Here is a 21,640-nt window from a genome sequence, read left to right as displayed (position 1 = left end):
GGTAGACAGATGTATGCCTTTTTCCTTTACAAAGGAACATTCTTGCTGTGCTTGATTTTGGGGGCCTGGAGCCATGATCTTCACATAGTCAGGATTGGGAATACTATTCACTATTGGCAGGCACAACGGGTAGAATGACACAAATCCCAAAGATAATATTAAAATGCCATAAAGTTCAGTAAGATGTGCATTTCATTTTTAACTCTTCTTTAGTTTTGCTAGTGATAATGTGGTAGGGTTTTGTTGTTGTTGGGGTTTTTTAAATTATTTTTTTGCCTAATAAATTTTAGAAAAACTTTTACCTTTTTTCCTCATCACTTATTTTTTTCTCTTCTATCACCTACTTCTGTAGTCATCACCTTTCATCACTTGTAGTCATCATAATTTTCCCAAAACCACTACAATTCCAGTCAGACAGAAAAATAAATCACATATTCTATTATTATTATCAAATAGATTAGATCCTTCAATAGCTCCTGATCAAGTGCAACTTTGTGCTTTTGCCTAAATTCTTGCAATTTCAGAGAAAAAAGAATAAGCCAGCAACCATAAAAGATGAAAAGTATTCTACTAACAGCCTGTATTTAGAGTACACATGAAATGAATTTTATGAGGGAAATGGAAAAACACTGCTCTCTGTTATGCAGCTGCTGGTGAATTCTGGGGTGCTTTTGTCACCCCCATCCCCTGTGTCACATTCCAGCTGCTCTTGCTGCCTCCTAACCAGCGGTGCTCAGCAGGGTCTGTTTGCCACCCGTGTCACCTGAGAGCAAGCTGAGCCCTTGCCCAGAGCTCCCCGGGGTTTTGGGCTTACAGGAGAAGGCCTTGGTGCTGCAGCCATAAATAATGCTGCACAGAAGGGAGCAAAGGGACTCCTGCTTGCAGATTAATGGACTCTCTGCAGAAAACTGGGAAAAGAGCCTTGAAGCTCTGTGTGTTCATGCTGGCCAGCCAGAGAGGGAGGACTTGCAGGAGAAGGAGCAGGAGAAGTCCCAGTGTGGCTGCAGAGCACGGCCCGAGAGGATCACGGTGCTGAGGCGCTGCTTTGCTGAGCACCTCTCTTGCCCCTCTCCCTGGGCTTTTAGCCATGGTCTGCCAGAACACTGAATTACTTTCATATCAATGACTGCATCGTTATTTCCAGCATTATTATTGATGGAGCATTATCTTAAACTGTTTTTGCTGTGAAATGTGGTACCTGTCGAAGTTTCCACTTGGGGAAACTTCCACTTTCCCTTCTATAGCCATATGATTAAATATAGTTTAAAATAAAGAAATAATAACAAATACTTTTATCATGACATTAACTATAGAAATAGCAAGCAGCCCCCAACTTAAATCCCCCCAAAATTCACTAACAGGTCAGTGCTTTTCAGAAAGCACTTACTGTGAATCATCCTATGCACCTTCTATAAAAACACATTTCCAACACTTGAAATGCACTAAGAGTCTGTTTTAAAGATGTTATAGTCATGGCAGGCAGTCTGCACTGCAAACTCCTGTCCTCTTGCTCCAGTGAAGCACGGCCCATTTGTGTTACCACATGTTGAGAGTAGCTGCATCGGTCTCTGTGCAAAAATCAAATGCTCAGGAGGTGAGGCAGCAAAATGCTTGCTTTGAACATGGCTTTTGGCTAAAATCAAAATATAAGGGTCTGACCCTAAAGCTATATGCCAGGAATGTGTGAGCATGATACATCTATTACTTGCATCAACTTTACACCAGGGCAGGACAATCAATTTCAATTGAATACTTGTGATTTATGTCACTGGTTATTAGGTGAATATTAGGCTCAGTTCTGTGGTAAACAGTGAATTTGCATGCCCTGGAGAGGTGATACAAAAAGAATATGAATGACCAGGAGGAAAAAAAAATTTTTTTAGAGTTCTGTCCACAGCTTTACTTATACTAATGTTTTTCCTACAGAAACACATGCAAAACACTTTGTCTGACATATTTTTAGGTGTAATCAGAATGGGAAAAGAAAATAAACTCTGTGAGAAACTGAAAATTCAGTCCTAAATTCGGGAAACTTTGGCATATTGCATGAAATTCCAGGATTTCCCATTGCTGTAATACATAGATTCCAAATATACAAATGTATACAATACATACCAGTTCCAGAGTTTCTGTTTGCTGTGACATGCAGCCTGTGTTAACCCCCTCACCCCTCTCATTAAGTGTGAGCTCCATAATTATTGCTAGCAGCATATCAAATGTGAACTACATTTGATTTTAAGTTCAAATGTAAGCTTTTATAAGCCATAACCAATACAATCACACAGAGATGTATGTCTTATGCAGAAAGCATATTAAATCTGTATTTTTAACATATAAGCAGGACATAAGAGAATTTCTAAGTATTTGAGTGGAAAGTAAAAAAGCACAGAGATATCACTTAGGTTGGCATAATACAGAGACATTTTGAAGTGAAAGAAAAGGTTACATGGAGAACATGAAAGGTTACAGAGACACAGTAGAGATTTAAATATTTTAAGTCTTTTAATGCTTTCACTAATAATGAAAAAAGCAAGTTGAAGCATTCCTGTTTAGTATTAGAGTGAGTAGCTAAAGATATTCCTTAAAAATACCTTTGCTACTAAAGATACTTAATTTACTGTCCAGGATTCTGGTGACAGCATGAAGAGAGGAGAGACTCATTTTTCATTACTGATTGTTAATTCAGTAAAGTATTTGTTCTGTGTATTTTAATATATGCTAAAGGGGCAAACAAATAAGACAGGCATTTGCATAATGTCAGATATTCACAAAACCTCCAATACTACATTAGCTAGTGTTTAGGAAAACCCTTATTCTTTTCTGAAATAAGAACTGCTGAATATATATTAGTTGTTGAACAACATAAATTAGTACTCTTAACAATCCATTTCTAAAGTATTATTTTCCTGCCTGCTAAAAGTAACCCCTTGGGATTTTATTTTAAATAGAACAAACTTTCAAGTCAGAAAGACTGGTAGAAACCTAAAGCAAGTTTAGAGCAAGGTTTCTCTTGATTCATAGTACAAGTACACAGTTAGTATAATATTTAAGAATGACAGTGCTGTCTTTCAGTACTGCTGCCCATAATACTTGGGAAATATATCCTTTCAGAATGTGAAGGCATATCCTCTGCAAAGTACCCAGATAAATCAGTTCACCCCTGGCTGTAACTAAACGCTGTCTAGTGACTTGTGATCGACAGGGCTTTACCCTCTGACAGCCAGATTCATTGTTGGGACAGCAACCAATCGTCGGGTTTGACGACATGAGCCTAATCAAAGTTGGAGTATAAAAAGCCCCCTTGGAATATATAAGGTACACCAGTGTGGCAAGCTGTCTCTCAGATTGCATTTGCTTTCACGGATCTGTTTAGTACTGAAAGGGAAAGGGGGAGGGGGAAAAAAAAGAAGGGAAAAGTGCTGCACTGAATGTGAGATCATGCAAAAGCTAGCGCTCTATGCTTCTATTTACCTGTTCATGCTGATTTCAGTTGATCCGGTGGCTCTTGATGACAGTAGTCAGCCCACAGAGAACGCTGAAAAGGACGGACTGTGCAATGCTTGTACGTGGAGACAGAATACAAAATCTTCCAGAATAGAAGCCATAAAAATTCAAATCCTCAGCAAACTGCGTCTGGAACAAGCTCCTAACATTAGCAGGGATGTTATTAAACAACTTTTACCCAAGGCTCCTCCACTGCAGGAACTGATTGATCAGTATGATGTGCAGAGAGATGACAGTAGCGATGGCTCTTTGGAAGATGATGACTATCATGCCACCACCGAAACGATTATCACAATGCCTACAGAGTGTAAGTAACCCTGCTTCTTTCACCTCCCACTGCCCCTCCGAGAGAGTTGTCTCCCTGCTGTAGAGCCACACAACTCCTCCTCAGGCTCTCCCAACAGGCTGCTGGCTGAAGTCTGCTGGAGGGAGGGAGAAGAGCGTTATTTCTAAAGAATTTGAGCCAGGTTCAAATGACCGTGTGGCGATCCTTTGTTTTACTGTTTGGTTTTCAGCTCCTTATAATGTGTGTGCCCCTAGCACTTAGGATTTACCCATTGCCTTAGAAAGCAAAGGGAGATCTGCAGTTTAGTGAACTTCGTTATCTGCAGCACTCGGGGCATTTCCTCTTGCAAATATAAAGTACAAGTGCAGATAATGAGAGAACTATATTTTTGTGAGGGAGGTTTCACTGGCCAGTATTTTTGGAAGCAATAGAAATCAACAGAAATGCAGCTTAGAGCACTACACCTACCTAACTGCAACATGCTACAGCAAGTGCAAGTAGAGAGTTAAATTCTTGCCTCTTTGCTGATCCCATAAACTAGCACCACCCACCTCAGAGTTAAAACTATATATTTAAAGCAAATATGTGTGTAACAGATTAAATGCAAAAATGTCCGTGCTATAGCAATCAGCTCACGTAACCGTGCCAAGGAAGAATGAAGGCATTTACTGAATGAGCAGATTCTGAGTTATCTTTTGAGTGCTAAACATCTGCTATGGCTCCTATCAAGTATCTTTTGCACAGTTAATACTGTAGTATCTTATGTTCTTCATCAGCTAAAGTATTTGACTATGGCAGCTGTTTTTTAAAATAACACTTATGAATATGATGTCAAAAAGGAAAAATATGACAGGACATATAAGGCATGTTAGCAGTTACAGATATCGTTATGATATGCAGACGAGAATTATATCAGCTGCTCTCACCAGCTAAAAATGAGCCCAGAGATGAAAAAGTAAATTTTTCACTGAAATTTTTCAACTTAGTAATTATTAAGATGGGCACTTAATAACATGATTTTACTGCAGCCTTATCACAAAGCTGAGGTCTGCCTGCACTTTTATTCCAGATTTTTATGTTCAAGGGCTTATAACCATTTTTAATCAAACTGCTACATAGTTACAGTGACTGAAAAAAAGTCACTGTATTTCATTACTCTGTGTTCATTTCCTACCTCTTATAAAAAGCCCATGAGCTATTTTAAATGCACTAAAGAGACAGGTATCTTAAGTGATGAGATTTATGAACGCTAAAGCCCTGCACCATTTAGGATTAGTACTACCCATTTTATCCTGGCATGGAAAGATATTGCCATGACTAGGTATGACAGCTGCATGGTAGGCTACAGGAAGGAGGAACGCAGTGCTGCACGTGACTTTCCTCTAATATTATTCAAATGAAAACAAAATGATCCTTATATTAATCCCCTTAATTATTTTCTTCCCACTGAGAAAATAAATGTAAGTGTTTGTGCAGTTTGCCCAGGGCTGTATGGTCTGCAGCAGGCTGAGGGTTTGGAGTAAATTAGAAATAGCTGGATCACCACACACGTGTTGAGTCAGCTTATGCAAAGCTGCTATTCTGCATGCTTTATGAAGGTCCTCAGGAGGTGACTGGCAAAAGTGAATTGATAGTAGGTGATAGAATAATAATTTTGTTGACATCCACTAAAATTGCAGTAGAGTGTAAACCACAGAAAATGAATTAAATTAAATCCACTTTGTTACTGGTACTCTTTATAACATTATGTAATATTTTCTATACAGTCTGAAAAAAATTAGTCAGGTTTATATACGCATTTTTTCTTGTTCCCTGTTCAGTAATCTGTTCTTTCCATTCATTTATAGCTGATTTTCTTGTACAAATGGAGGGAAAACCAAAATGTTGCTTCTTTAAGTTTAGCTCTAAAATACAATATAACAAAGTAGTAAAAGCACAATTGTGGATATACTTGAGGCAAGTCCAAAAACCTACAACGGTGTTTGTGCAGATCCTGAGACTTATTAAACCCATGAAAGATGGTACAAGATACACTGGAATTCGATCTTTGAAACTTGACATGAACCCAGGCACCGGTATTTGGCAGAGTATTGATGTGAAGACAGTGTTGCAAAACTGGCTCAAACAGCCTGAATCCAATTTAGGCATCGAAATAAAAGCTTTTGATGAGAACGGACGGAATCTTGCTGTAACTTTCCCAGGACCGGGGGAAGATGGATTGGTAAGTCTATTTAGAAAATCCCATTTGATTGAAAAGCATTTAAGTTCTGTTTTAAGGATAAAATGGATGCATTGTTTAGGGAATGGAAGATAAAAGTTCTGGGTATTCAATTCATTCATTCTTTGCTCTGTGATTATGCCAGAAATCAATAGCTTTCCTCTGCCTCCATTTCCCTATTTAAAAAACTCAGAGAAATTGCAGTATTTCAGAGAGACATTGCGAGGCAGTAACTAGAAAAGGTTTTGGCAATTACTGAGAGATGATACTATAATAGTAACATTGTTTTCAATTTTGAGAGCAAATAATAAGAAGAACAATAATAATAAGAACTTCTTAATAAGAAGTTATTTCACTTAATATTAAAAAACAGTCTTTAGATTCTTTCACTGGCTAGGAAAGATGCTTCCAATATTGAGAAGTCAAGGGAGTTCCTACATACTCTCTATGTGTGTATTTTCTATTAACAATAAAAAAAATTGTTTCTTTATGAAGGTAAGAACAGATCTTCATAATGTTAAGATCTTCACCTTTCGTTATTTGGTAGAGTGTATCATTCTATCTATTAGAAATATCTGAATAGAGAAATTCTGCTTGATACAATAATCGAGACATGACAAGAAAGAGCACAAAATAACTATCTGGTTTGCTTTTATAAAAATAGATGAAAAAATTACATCTGAAGTGCACCTACAATTACACCTGAAGTAAACCTAAAGCGAAACTACAGCACTTCCCTTGCTATTTGTTTCTGTTAATCACAAATCATCTACAACCTATACAAATTTCTGAACTTATCACAACCAAGTGATACCTCCTTTTGAATGAAGAATATTATTCTGCTTTTACTTCTATGTAATAGATTAATCTGTTGATCACAGAAACACAGAAATATTTAGGTTGGAAATAAAACATTGTGTCCAACCATATTTATGCAACATTTAACTTCGCAGCAGTATAATATAATTTAAAAGTGCTTAAAAGGAAAACTCTGTGATATCTTGATTGTACATTCAATATAAATGTGGATCTCGTGTATTTGAAACAGGCCAGCTGGATATCATGATCAGGCATGTCCTTACCACCTCCATCCATTCAAATGATGATACATACATGGCTATCATCATCTATAAATAAACATTTCAGCGGCAGAGAAGGGGTAGAGGGACAGCTGATAACAGGAGAGGAAATCTCTCTTCCCTCCAGCTCCTCTCCAGCAGCTCCCCTCCCGGTACAGGGGTGCCCCTCCCATCAAACACCTCCCCATGTAATTTACCTTTGGAAAGGGCACTTCCAGCAGCTCCACAGCTCACAAGTATCTGGGGAGAGGGAAACCTGTGTAACAAAGTCAGCTGGGCTGTAACTCCTGAAGAATGGTCTTCAAGGGATGGACCCAGCAGTGCCAAACCAACACATGGGGCAGAAATCAGTGTGTGGAAGGGAGAAACTTTGGGAACTTTTTCAGACTCACGATCGTGAAGGTTGCAATTTCCTTCTAGTGTCAGTTGGTGACTGTGGAAACACACCTTCAGTAGGAGGCATGTGGCTCAGAGATCTGCCAAAAGTACATTCCTGGCCACAGGACTCTTCCAGGAGTCAAAATACTTAGCTGCCCCTCCAAATTCATTCAGTCATAGTGTCATTCGAGCATGGCAGCCATAGAGGAGCAACTTTTGTCCTCCTTGGTCTGGACAAAGATCTTTCTTTGATATCCAGAAAGCCTGAATTCAATATGATTTTAATTAAGGGAATTTCGGAAGGACTCAAAAAAAGCTCTTACAGAGTTTAAAGCAAGCAAGCAAGCAAACAAACAAACTCCACATCAAAATAAAAATCTGCTCTTATAGCAGTTAAAAGATACTAGCACTGAGACAATGGTAATTTCAGAGACAAATTCTCAGGTCTTAAAGCTCTATGTAGAGAAACAGCAGGGAAATACAGAGCTATAAAAGAACTATAAAATAACTATAAAAGAACTGTAGGTCAAATTCTGTTTGCAAACTTAATTTCAGAATCTGAAGTACTGTTTGCATGTTTTTAGTGAACTTGGGCTTACCTCTGAAATTATCCCAATTCCTTCTCCTCTTCTCACAGAACCCATTTTTAGAGGTCAGAGTTACAGACACACCAAAACGGTCCCGCAGAGATTTCGGTCTCGACTGTGACGAGCACTCGACAGAATCCCGATGTTGCCGCTACCCGCTGACGGTGGATTTCGAAGCTTTCGGATGGGATTGGATTATCGCTCCTAAAAGATACAAAGCCAACTATTGCTCCGGGGAATGTGAATTTGTGTTTTTACAAAAGTACCCCCACACCCACCTCGTGCACCAAGCCAACCCCAGGGGCTCGGCAGGCCCTTGCTGCACGCCCACCAAGATGTCCCCCATCAATATGCTGTACTTCAACGGCAAGGAACAAATCATCTACGGCAAGATACCGGCCATGGTTGTAGATCGCTGCGGGTGCTCATGAGATCCTCGTCGGATCCGCCGCTTCACAAATTGTGGAAGCTACCAAAAAAAAAAAAAAAAAAAAAGAAAGAAAAAAACCAGAAAAAAAAAAAAAAAGAGAAAAAATAGAAAAAGTTGTACCCCCTCACCAGTCTTTCAAACTGTGAAGTTACGTACACAAGGCATTGCCGACCTCCTGTGTGCCACCAGCACCAGCTACAGAACGTGAACTAAGGGACAATGTAATTACCTGATGGCTGCTCGTAAGCCAGCAAAAGAGAAAAGCTACAATCAAAATCACCGGATTTAATCCACCAAGTTCTTACATTATGAGGGAATCAATATTCAGTCATTTGGATGCAAATTTATGTGCAGATTTCAGTACACATTGGTAATCAAAGGCAAGCTCCTTCTCACCTGAGGACAGAAGGCTTTTAGGTTCTTTTCTTCACAGCTTCATTTATTATCATATTTACAGGAACATATATACTGGTAACATATACGCCACTACACAATACCACCAGATTCATCCTTAAACACTTGAATATATAGTGCATACTTGTGAAATGTATCAGATGAAATTCCACATAAATGGACAAACCCTGAAATTAGGGATGGCATAGTGTATTTAGCGTGTTTCCATTCCTTTTTCTCATTAGTATGTTAGTAATCAATGGCAATGGTGCTACGTAAGCAGAGTAAACAGAAAGATAGTTATATAAGTGAAAGAATTTAGGCTTAATAATGAATTTGCCCTATCCTCAGGTACACTATTCAACATTCGCAAGAAATAGATATTTTTTAAATTAAAAGGAATAGTTTTCTAGCCATAGAAAAAACAGAAGGCAGCAGAGAAATCCAACATTAAAATTGCAGTCCCACATTTTAACCTGCCTTGCAACATTACCGTTTGCACTATGGTAAACCAATGCAAATAGTTGGTTGCTACAGATATTGTTTAAAAACCACTTTGATATATACTGACTTGTGTAATATGTATGCATCAATATTTTGTAAATAAATGTTTATTTTTTAATCACTGTTGGTATATGTTCATCACAAGAAAAGAATGACTTTAACCTGTACTTTAGTTTAATAAACAAACATCAATATTCTCTTCATAATACAATTTTCTGGATTTTAACACACATAATATGTAGGAACAATGCAACAAAGTAAACCATATGTTAAGAATTATTCTACATTTTATATGTTTTTTACATTGGTAGAGCCATCTAGGATAAATGATGGCTGTTGACATGTTTATAAGGTTCTTTGGGTTACTGTTTTTATGGTCATTTTGATCCACAACTGAATTTCCATATTTTGAATGTTATGTTCATAAATAATGATGAAACCAAAAAAGATTGCTATTAAATGCATTTTATTATATTTAAAAGTTTGCAGCAAAGTATTTTCTGTATTTGAGTAAACATAGTACATGGATTTCCACACAAATTCTGTACATTTCCTTATAGTTAAAAAATGTTAATTGAAATTAAAAAGATCTATTTACTATAAAGTCCATTTTATTTCACATGTGAAATAGAACTGGTAAACCAAGTGTTTGTTAAGACAACACAATCACTGTTAAAACACCTTCATGTTAGTATGATGCACGTTTTTGTTATATTCCAGAATTCAGTTTTGAATTTTCCTTTGTGTAAAACCACCCTAAAACTGCAAAACTGCATTTCTTTCCCTTCCTCTTTTATATATTTTCTGCCTTGGTGGTAAATATTTTGTATTGAGTTTTTTTTACTTTTTTTAAAAACTTGTATGTAAGGACATTAAAACTTAAAGTTTGAGCTATGCGGTTTGAAATTTAAAAGCAAACAGATTTTCTGCAATTTCTTTTGAATGATTAGGATTTCTGCTAAAGCTGTGTCCGAGCATCAAGCAGATGTTCAGCTTCTCCCGATGCAGTTCACCAGAGCAGGTCCCTGGGGCCCTTAAATACACTTTCAATTTAGTTTCCCACAAAACACCATCAGACTAAATAAAAATCTAAAAATTTTTGGAGTACAGACTCTCGGTAAAGCCACAAGAATTTAAAGTACAACACAATTCTCCTCCTAACCAAAGTTACAGAATTAAGGGAGAAATCCTCTGTTTGTTGAAGCCAATGGCAAGACTTCCACTGGTTTTAATGGAGACCAGCATTTTGCCCTTTGACTTTTAACTCGTGACATTCAGGCACCAAGCAGTGCCATCATGCTCATGTGAACTATCAATAGCATCCCCTCGAGTGAGACTCTTAAACCATTCAGAGACTTCCAATTAACTTCCATATACCCTGAAGTTAAACATTCACTGCTTTAATTGGACCAGTTCATATAGCAACAGCTGCAGAGATGCAGCAGAGTGGATTTTGTAGTTGATAGGGAACAAAACATACTCCCAGTCTGCACCAAAGTCCAGTTACAACACCTGCAGGATTATTTTTACTCATGATAGGTAAAGTAAACCTAATGCAAATTCATTTACACCTACGCAAGTGACATCATTGGCTGCCTGGTAATAACTGTACCCTGCACAAAGGCAGTGTAAAAGCAATGGAATTTTTTATTCCTGGAATCAATGAAAACAAAATTAAACCAAGAAAACAAGTAGTAGGAATTCAAAAAAGTATCTACTCCAACCAGCATCCCATCTTAACACTCAGACAAATTTTATTCCATGTAAATTTTATGCAGTATGCATCTTGTATATTTTGCCAAACTTAAAATTATCATAGAGCAATTATGCCTCCCATGATTTAATAATGACCTTACAGATAAGTGGCTACTCATGGAACATGCTGTGGGCTTTGATCTTGTTGATTTTAGCTGCTGAACAGTTCATTATTAATGTGTTTATTGACAATCAATTTAAAATGTCAATGATTCCTTCTGTTCTTATAATCACATCCTTATATTTACAAGGCTCAGATCTGAGAGACTTCAGCAGCATTTGTGAATTCTTTGTATGCTCTCAAACCTCACTGTTCAGCTGTGTATTCAGAATAATGAAAATAGCCAATGAGGGATGGTGTGTGAGACACAGCATCCTTTCCTTGCCTGGCATCCTAAGAATCCTGACAGGAATGAACCAGGCAGAATCCAGCTTTCTAAGGCAGTGTCCAAGTGTCCCAAGATGCACGTGCACATCGGCAGTAGGGCAGTCCCTCATCTCTAAACTGCTTCAGTTCTTCCTCTTGGCTCTACTGCCCAGTCCCTTCCCACCCAACATGAGCCAGTCCTTTTCTAGCCCTGTTCCACTCCTACCTCCTACCCAGCTTCAGTTACACTCTAACTTAAATAGCATTTCCCATCCCATCCCAGCCCATGTCCATCCCCAGCACACCCCAGACTCTTGCCCTATGGCCCCTTTTGCAGGGGGAACAGCCCCCCTGCAGTACTGCCCTCCTGTCCCTTAAGCAGACCCAGTGCATCCTGCTTCTGCTGGAATCTGCGGTTAGGGGAGAAACTTTCCCATTTCTGTGGAGAAGAAGCCCGTGGGGAATTTAACAGCTGAACACAGAAGTTGTCACCACTAAGCATAAATGCACTGCAATTTTTCACAGATGGACTGTTCTGCTAAATATGTGCAGATTTCAAATGAAGAACTAAAGGCCAAATCCATTCATAGCTTTAGGTAGCTTTTCCTCAGTTCTGTGGAGTCTAGGTTTGGGGTTTGTGGTTGTTCTTTGGGGGTTTGGGGTTTTTTAAAGGGGTTTTTTTTGGTGGTTTCTTTTTTAATCGGATCTTGGATACAAATGACCTATTTTGGCTAAACGTCTCAAAAAATAAATCTGCATGAGATTAGGTTTGGACAGCTCAGTCCAGTCAGATAGATTTTGTTAAAGCTGCAGTAAAACATAGCAGGTTATTATAATCTGGAGTACTGGATGGACAAACATAATAACCAAAATATCCCACCTCAACTTATAAATTTAGTACATTTCAATAAAAAAAGAATGTTAGGAAACAGTACCTTATGGGAGGCACAAGCTAGAAGCTTTACAAACAATGCTGTGCCTTTGTAACTCAGCAAAATTGTCAGGAAGAACCTTAGCAGCGTGTTTTAACCGACTCAAGTTAGCCCTGTGCTTTTACTTTAGCTTCCTCTCAACAATTTTAACTGCAGCAAGTAGATATCAATACATTGATTTAACATCAGCAATGAAACCAGTAATGCAACTGCATCTGCTTTTCTGTCAAGTCTTCCCCTGCAAGAAGTAAGACTATAACTCTGGCTTGAAATGCAAGCGTAACATGTTTGAATCCATAAAAATAAGATGTTAACAAACTCTGGAAAAACTAAAGCTCCAATTCTCCTATTTTTTTTATAAAAGCCCTGATAAAATCCAAAGGAAAAAGTTAGGGCTACAGGCCAACATCTGAATTTGAATAGGCAAGAAGTACAGCTCTGTTCACTCTTGGCCACTTAAATAATCTCCAAAAAAAGTGATAGCATTAACATCTGTTGTAGCAATCTTGCAAAACAAAAAGAAATTGAGAAGTGCAAATGTATAGCTCATTCAACAGTGAATGACTCCAATTAATTATTAGGTGTACTGGTAAATTAAACAAAACTATTCTCTTTGTTGGCTAGACAGGGTGAATTTGAGGGATAAAGAACAACTACAGTGAGTATGAAATGAAATCTGTGTTTTTATTGCTCCAGAATATAGATGAGAATCAGTCATGAAGCCCTCTGTAGATGAGGTGTCAGAGCAGCAACAAGCTTTGCAGCATTTTGGGTTTAAATCTGGCTGATTTTCACCAGCCTTAGCCACTAAGGCTCTCTGAGGCGACAAGAAAGATTGATCCTTTTCTTTACAAGTGGACATAACTCTCACACTATACATGCTTTTAAAACAGTGTTTTCAGAAAATATAAAACAGCTTAGTGTCCAAGAGTCAGCTTGTGATCTTGAACCTGTGCTCTAAATCTAATTATGAATCAAAAGTAATCAATGGTCCTAAAAGCTGTTGAAATTTCTCCCCATAGAAATGCCTTTTACCTACAAGTCAATAATCAAGTTAGATTTGAAGCCTGTAACTTTTCCATTATATTTATCATACTACCTCTGTACAACTAAAGAGAATCCCTCAAGAGCTGAAAGTATTCAGCTCAAATGAATCCTACCAGTGGAAAGGCAGAGGAACTAGCCCTGGCTCAGCAGTGCCATTCCTGTTACTCCTGATGAGGCCTGTATGACCTTGGGTGAGATATTGTTAGGATCTCTGCTTAGGAAAGAATAAAAATGCTTGGTTTTGGCATTATGTTCCATGTTTCACCAGTAAAATTACCAGGAGCACTTAAAGGTTACAATGGTATGGGAAGAATACCTGGGAAAGCATTATGGAGGCATTACTTGGAAGACAGCTTGCACTGAACTTAGAAAAAAGCAGTTTGGGAGGCAGCTGCAACACAAACAGGACAATATACTGAAATCATGGTATAAAATGGTATAAACATGAAATCAAGGTGTAACAGTCATTGTAAAGCAGTCATGTGCTAACAGTGGTCTGCTTCTATGCATTTCAAGGAGCTGAGTACAATATAAAAAGTGAAATTTAAAGCAGTTAAATAATTTAAGGCATGAAACCAAAGCAGCAAGAAAGATTTTATCTTCCCAAATCCAGGATGATGCTGAAGGCATTTGCTAAACTTTTACTTCTTCTATCTTAAGAATGCTTAACCTGAAAAGGTTTGCTCTTTGACAAAATTAAAAGATGTTTTACAGCAAATCTAGTTAAAGTATAATCTGTTGCCTCATAATTTGAATATGTAGCAATCCAAAATATAATTACTCATAACTTGGCTAATACCTTGCAGCTAAGGTTCATGATTCATGCACTCTTTTTGCAGAAATCCTTATTAGTTTTTTATGTAGGAGAGGAGCAATTATCTTCCCAGCCAAGCCATAGTAGCAGGGAGTTAGAGCATTATTTCAGGGCACTCTGTGGCATCCAATTAGACATTCTTAAGCATCATACACAACAGCAGGAAGAGCAAAGATTTTCTTTACGCTTTTGCATCTGTGCATTTGAAGAGAAGGTCTATTCTGATTTCAGTCAAACAGCAATCTTCTCTCCTACTAACGTTTTCATCATCATTTTTCCCCGTTGTTATCCCTCAAATCTGGCAATGCTGACATACGAAGCAGCAAACTGAACACCTGGCTGTCACGCATTATGGCATCAGGTTGCAGCTTTGCCTCTTGCGCAGCGCCAGGTGGTCGGAGGAGTGGGAGGCACGTCAAACACATGCCTTAGGGCTGAGCTCAGCTGCCTACTGTATGCTGCTGTCATGTGGGGAAGCTCAGCCTAGGTGCTGGTCCAGGGGAAAATGCCCATTGCTTCGCTGCTGTAGGTGACACCTACCACAATGTGCTGCTGGCTGGCCAGAGCTCTCTGCTCGCTTGTGCTGCTCACCCACTGTGGGGTGGGACAACAAATCTCACAGGATTCTGGTCATGATCACTGTGTACCCAGAGGTACCAAAGAACATGGGTTATTTTGACAAACAGCAGCGTAACTTCATCATAACTGAGTCTTTTCCTTCTAGAAAAGAAATATTCTAAGAGCACCCTAAAGCTGGACTTTTCCCCAATGCAGAAGTGTTCCTCTCATCATATTATGACATGCAGCTGCAGCATCATTATGACTCCAACCTGCAGTCAGATCTCACAGACCTGAGTCCTCACAACACCTTGTATCAACAGTCACCAAAAAACTTGATAAATCAAACTAATATTATTTATTTAACCTGGTTTTTGCTACCATGGCAAATCCCATTTACAGTTACACCATTTGCCTGAGATAGAAAAGGCAGCTACTCAAAATATTCTCTTTTGAGGCCACTGTGTTATCTCTGAAATAGTCTCAGCATACTTGCCTTACCCTTTTTTTTTTATAGTTTGTGACTTATTTACTAATACATTATTTTGTACTGCTATATTTTCAGTTCTCCAATACTTTACCAAAGCTGGGAATACTACTAAAACGTCCTCACAGAATTTTCCTCTGTTTTCTAGGAGAATTTTACTCTTCTTGCTCCCAAAAAACTGTCTCAACTTTTCTTTTTAACCAATGCTGATCTAGTCTCAAGCTCTAGTTACCACAAAATTATAAACCCAAAGCTGACTATCACCTTAGGGATTAATTTACTGATTTGTATTTCAAAATTGCAGTCTTATGAACATTTAAAAAAATTAGAAAAGGTATTTTTCAATAAATGCACTTTTCCATCTTAACCATCATTTTTAGCAGGGTATTGCTCTGGAAACAGATCCTACACCAAGTGGTGCCTTTTACCACAACTTCCTTTTCATCACAGTGATACCCCTAAAGCCTTGCTTTTATCAGTGTACTTGTGTGAAGACTACTGGCCTTAAAATGCTTCAGAACCTTGACTGCCCACTTCTTTACACTGACAGCACTTGTAAAAGACCTCATCTGAACAGAGCTGTAGTAATTGCTACTGCCACACGAACACAAACGACAATCCTCACGGATAAAACAAGTCATGTCTATAGAGAAGGCACAACACAATCCTCAGCACCCATTGTTTGTGTTGGACATGGCTAAACTTCAGGTCTTCAGTTGAAAAACAACTGAAAACTGGTTCCACAAATTTCTCTTGACTGTGATTAAGAAGGAGCTTAGTTACAACAAAATGCAATTACTCAGTTTTGGCCACGCAGCCTTCATGAGGCTTTTCCAGATCCGCTCCCACGGACCCTAATTCTAGTTTGGAAGCCAATTGTTCCTTGGCAGCGTTGCCATGGATCTCACTCAGAGATTTAGCAACACATTCTCCACCAGCTTACAGCAAACACCAATGTCTGCAGCTCACCCACAGCTTGCTTATACCACAATTTGGAAGTTATCCATATTAGATCCTGCCCATTATACTGAGAGGGAGGGTGGAATGCTGTGCCACATGACACTGTGTTCTTGTACCTGTACCTGACACTGCATTTTCCCAACAAAAAGTGCCTAAACACAAATTCATACATAGAGATAAACATGCAGGAGGAATTAGGATTTTTCAGGCATTTGCAGAGCCACTGGGATCAAACTGATGTCCCCACCAAGGGAGATATCATGGGTATCTGTAATGTAACATCTAACCAGGAACAACAGAAAAAAAAAAATCCTTTTTAAAGGAAAACCTTCTTTAAAGAACTTGATGAAACTTCACAATTCCAGGTCAACATGGGGACTTTAACCACCCCCAGCTTTCCAGCTCCTGCTGGAAAAGCAGTGCAGCAGGACACCAGCAATCCTAGAGATTTCTGGAGGATGGTTGGGATGTGCAGCACAAGAGATTTTTCACTGGCACTGCTACTTACACCTCGGTAAGAATGTGATGACCCATGGTAACTGTTTTGTCCCAAGCCATTCTGTGATTCTGGGACTGACACAGTAGGAAAGGGAAATGAGGGAGGCAGAATAACAGAGGAGCACCTTTGGCAAAAATAAGGTTCTGTGGCATCAACATGAAAATCAGAATCAGGCACCTTGAATTGCCAATATTTTTGATTATTGCTACAACGATGATAGAAAAGTAAGTGTTTATTGGAACAGAAAAGCCCCTGATCCACTGGTTCCACTACTGCACTTTAAACTTGTGTTCCACAGAGAAATACATTTCAGTTTACTTTTCTCTTTGGGTTTTTTGTACGGGGAAGTATGGGGAATCCTTCTAAATTCTGTATTTCTTTTCTTCAGGATGAATGGACTCTCAAGCAATGGGAGAACTCTCCTGGTAAAGAACTACTACCAAATGTGGATAAATAATTAGATAGTACTTGGCATGATAGGAGAATGGTACAGCCTCATTCCCCAGAGGGGAGGAGGAATATTATTTTCATGCATTGCTCCAGTTAATCTTGAAATCAGTGGTGGAGATCATGAGACTCTCAAAAAGCATCCCAGCTCTGTGAGCTGTGTGAACTTCAGACAATAAAGAAAATTATGTAATTTTTTTGGTAAAAATAATTATGTTCTTTAATGATTTTTTTAAAAGTATTTAACCTTTTCCAATAATGCTTGATCAGCATGAATAATTGGAAGAATTATTGGCATTAATTCTAAAAAAAGTCACAGGAAATTTTCTTTTTTTCCCTCTGCCCAGATGGTCGTATTTAAGCAAACAGTAAAATAATGAATGAAAAAAACCCTTGGACTCAATAACAAAATCCTGGACTGGAATCTGAATTTCATGACCATTATTTTACAAGTGAGACAAAAGTCTTAAATTCCAGATTTCAGTTGTGCTAAAATACTCAAGCAATCTTTATTCTATACACGTGGAAAGAATGTAAGAGAATATTGCCATTGTGATGGTTTGCTTTAACACACTACAGAGATTATTACAATTAGAGGTATTTTATCCCAGGATATTTTTGGGAATACCAGGAAACCCACATGAGCAAATGGATGGAAATACAAACATTGATTTGGAGAGCTATTCAGAAACCAGGAGCCTAGATTTCTGGTTGGACTTTTTGTGTATGTATTCTTAGCCCCTTTTCCTTTGGTTATACCTGTTAACAACAAAGAAGTTCCACTCTCACTTAGGAAGACAGAGGAATTTGGCTGCTCAGAGGAAAATTTTTAGTTGGACATTTTGAATGCTTTTTTATATTTCACATATTTGTGTTTAAAGGACAATCTGACCGTGAATAAACCTTTAGGTGAGAAAGTGGCTTTAACACAGCTTTGACTTCAGCATTATTCCATAGTTTCATTCCTGCTTGAGAGTTCAACAGAGCAGGCTATAATTTATAGTAAATTACACTTAAGACTACAAAATTCTGACAGTTTTACTCCTGTGTTGTTCAATGCACAAAGTGACCCTATCATGAGGCTGTTGACCTGGCACCCTTGGGAAGTACAGCAGATTTTTCTCAGCTAATGCATGGCCTCACTCAGCAGGACAGGGCAGGCTTGCTCTAAAAAAGGGCAGCACAACAACCCCGTGTTCTTGTTAGCTGAACTAATGCTACACAAATGAAGAAATGAGAAAGACACATCAGCTGAAATAAATATAGGAAGAAAATTCTACCACGTGTTTGTCCCTTACAACTAACATTTGCACCAAAACTGTCTATCATACAGCAGAATGACTTCTCCTTAATCAAAACCATAATTAGCTGCGTATTTCAAAAATCTATTTTTCATATCGTTGTGAGCATGAACTCTGACTGCCACAGACTGGGACACACATGCACTCTCACAAAGGGATACCCTGTTGTCTTCTGTACCACTGCTCAAAAACCCCAGACTGTTGCCAGATGCTACAAGCAGACTTTATGGCTTGTAGTAATCATAGTAGAGCCACATGAATTACCATACAAAGAAACGTAATTTTAAAAAAAAAGCACAGATTATTTAAAAATATTAATCCCTTTATCAGCAGTTAATCTAAAAATTTCCCCATTGAGAACAAAAAAATATTAGATACACAGATTTTGATTAACTTACGGAATATTTTTAAATGACTTAACCAGAAAGTCCATCCTTCCTAAATGTGTATTGTAAATACAAATATAAATGCATATTGTATAAACAAATATGCATCACATACTTAGACAGCTTTATAGACACCTGGATAATCAGGGGATGGAACTAACAAAAATAACCTTAATGAAAAATTGAAGCACAAAAGAGCTTCTATATTCAGCTGAAGACTTCAGAATGAAATTAGGACAATCCTACACTAAGAGTACAGTCACTGAAAGATTTTTCCATTCTTCTTTTCAGGAAACCCTGTATAAAATGCTGAGATCTGGAAATGTACCTCTGGCTACGGTAGCTGTTCTTAACCCCACCAGTAGAGTTATGAAATTTGAAGCAGCAACCTTTGTGTTATCCTAATTCACACTTCAATTCCCAGCTATCTCCTAAAACAAAACTATGCAAAAGTCTACCTTCAAGTCTAAATCATAAAAACATTCAAAACTACCGTGACCATAGAACGGTGAAAGGTGGGTTAGAAGCTAATCCATGCTCCAGATTTGCTCTTTTTGGGGTGACTGTGACACTGGGGGGACACAAACAGCCTCATCTTCCTGCAATTTCTGGTAATACACCCAGTGCTTCCCTAAGTAATGTGATGAAAAGACTGCAACCCTCATTGCCCACCCCCTGAACTGCTAGGGGAAAAGGCAGAGAAAACTGGGAGGGAAGTTGAGCCTGTGAAGACGGGAGGGTAGAGGAAAGGTCTTTTTAGGATTTGTTTTTATTTCTCATTACCCTATCCTGATTTGATTGGTGATAAATTCAACTCATTTCCTCAAGTCCCATCTGTTTTGCCCATGACTGTGATAGGTGAGTGAGATCTCCCTGCCCTTATGCCAACCCATGAGCCTTTTATTGTATTTTCTCTCCCCTGTCCAGATGAAGGGATAGAATGAATTTGGTGGACACCCAGCATCCAGCCAGGGTAAACTTACCACAGGTATGCAACACACTCAGACTATTGAAAATTCTAGAGATATAAATATTAAATAATTTCTCAAATTCCTAATATGTTCTACTTAGAGCATATACTAGAATTGTGATCTTTGACTAGCTCTATACTCCTGGATTAAATTGGGCTCTTTACTGAGCCTAATTTAAATGTGCACACTCCTATAGCAGAAGGATCCTACATCACCAAATGCCTTTGAGAAAAAAATAAATTTCCTACTGAATGAGAAGCTTAGAATATCTTAAGCCTTTCAGTGAGGATAGACTAGTAATGGAAATACAGTTTGCTTTTGAAAGTACTATTCCAGAAGGTAAACTGACTTCAAGAGCAGTAGGAAACAAACACCCTGAAATATTTTTACCTCCTCCCTCCACCATCATTATAGTTTGCCACAACTTAACTATTCTGTATCAGTGTACAACTGGGACCCCAGCAGTGGAAGTCCAAGGTCCAACCAAGTAACCAGAAATAAATCATGGCAGGGCAAGCCCAGTACTGTACCTTGAAGTGCTACATCTACTCTGAGCACAGCTCTGCAAAGATTCCCCCAGGATATGCTGTTTCCAAACACTCCTCTGTGATTTGGATAAAAAGCTGCCAGGGTGTTTCCTCAGAGACTTCACATCAGCTCCAAAGAATGCTGTTGACACCTAATCTCACAGCATAGAGCGCCAGACATTTTCCAATCTGTCAGTTTCTCTGAAGCTCTTTGTCACCAGGTGATTACCACCCTATATTCAACTGGAAATTCAATTTTCATCCCTACAGCTAAAAACCTATCAGGTGATAAAAAACCAACTCCTTGCTTCAAGAACATGCTCAATGGCAGAGAATTAGTGTTACTCATCAAGAAGACAAACTGCTAACACTTCTTCAGTATAAAACATTACCAGAGAGCCATTCCAGAATAACCTCTGCACTCATCTGTTTTTAGGACAAAGTGTACATTAATTCTGGAAGAATTACTCCTTTCAAATGTAACATACAGAAGAAAGGGAAGAATATCTAGCAAATATGAATCATTCCTTGATGGGACAAAGATGGATAACACACCATCACCCACCATGACCTACCCTAAGAACAGTCAGGCATGTTTTTGGACAGTTGCCAGCTTCTTAGCCTTCTTCCAGGACCTTCACGCAGTGCTTGGTAATTCTTGCCTTTCCACAAAGACATACAATTTGTCTTATGTTGAGCACTGATGGACACTCAACAGTGATCTGCTGCTTTTAGTTCTTCTTTGTATAATACCTCTTGAAATTATTTTAACATGGTAATTTGGAAGAAGTTTGCATGGTTTTATCACTACACTCTTTGCATAATGAAAAAGGGACAGTAAAAAAAAACAAACCAAACTAAATCAGTTTTTAAATCACCAACAGAAAGAAGCAGCTTCCCAAAATAAAATTACTTGAAAGAGAATGCAATTCTGCTATATAAGTACAAAACTCAAGTAAATACAATTTTTCCTCATCCTTCCAAAAGCTTGTTGAAAACATGTAGAGGGGTAGGAAGCAGAAACTTTAAAGATTCTTTAAAGATCCATGTGTCCTTCTGAATCCTATTCCTGTAATGGCAAGCCTTCCTAGTGAAAGGAGACACCTGCTCTTCCATAGTGCACAGTTCCCCTATGGGCCATGAATAATCTGATATATTTCAGCAGTGGTTTTCATCCTTCTGAATCCAGTGGTAATCCTATTTAAAATAT

The 21,640-nt window shown here is 38.4% G+C and overlaps 1 protein-coding gene across 1 annotated transcript; it reads left to right on the top strand.

The window, feature by feature from the left end:
• Nucleotides 1–254: 254 nt before the first annotated feature.
• On the top strand, nucleotides 255–9,497 carry MSTN (myostatin). The gene is made up of 3 exons (XM_023930719.2): nucleotides 255–3,811; nucleotides 5,638–6,011; nucleotides 8,103–9,497. The coding sequence occupies exons 1-3, from the start codon at nucleotides 3,439–3,441 to the stop codon at nucleotides 8,481–8,483; spliced, it is 1,128 nt and encodes a 375-aa protein (XP_023786487.1). The 5' UTR covers nucleotides 255–3,438; the 3' UTR covers nucleotides 8,484–9,497.
• The last annotated feature ends 12,143 nt before the right edge of the window (nucleotides 9,498–21,640 follow it).

Source organism: Cyanistes caeruleus, chromosome 7, assembly GCF_971803275.1.
Source record: "Cyanistes caeruleus chromosome 7, bCyaCae1.hap1.1, whole genome shotgun sequence".
Lineage (NCBI taxonomy): Eukaryota > Metazoa > Chordata > Aves > Passeriformes > Paridae > Cyanistes > Cyanistes caeruleus.
Note: the sequence above shows the minus strand (reverse complement) of the source record. Positions and strands in the feature narration are given on the sequence as shown.

Coding starts and splice junctions, on each gene's coding strand:
- MSTN (XM_023930719.2), top strand. CDS start 3,439: ATGCAAAAGCTAGCGCTCTATGCTTCTATTTACCTGTTCATGCTGATT. Junction 3,812..5,637: donor TATCACAATGCCTACAGAGT/GTAAGTAACCCT, acceptor ATTCATTTATAG/CTGATTTTCTTGTACAAATG. Junction 6,012..8,102: donor GACCGGGGGAAGATGGATTG/GTAAGTCTATTT, acceptor CTCTTCTCACAG/AACCCATTTTTAGAGGTCAG.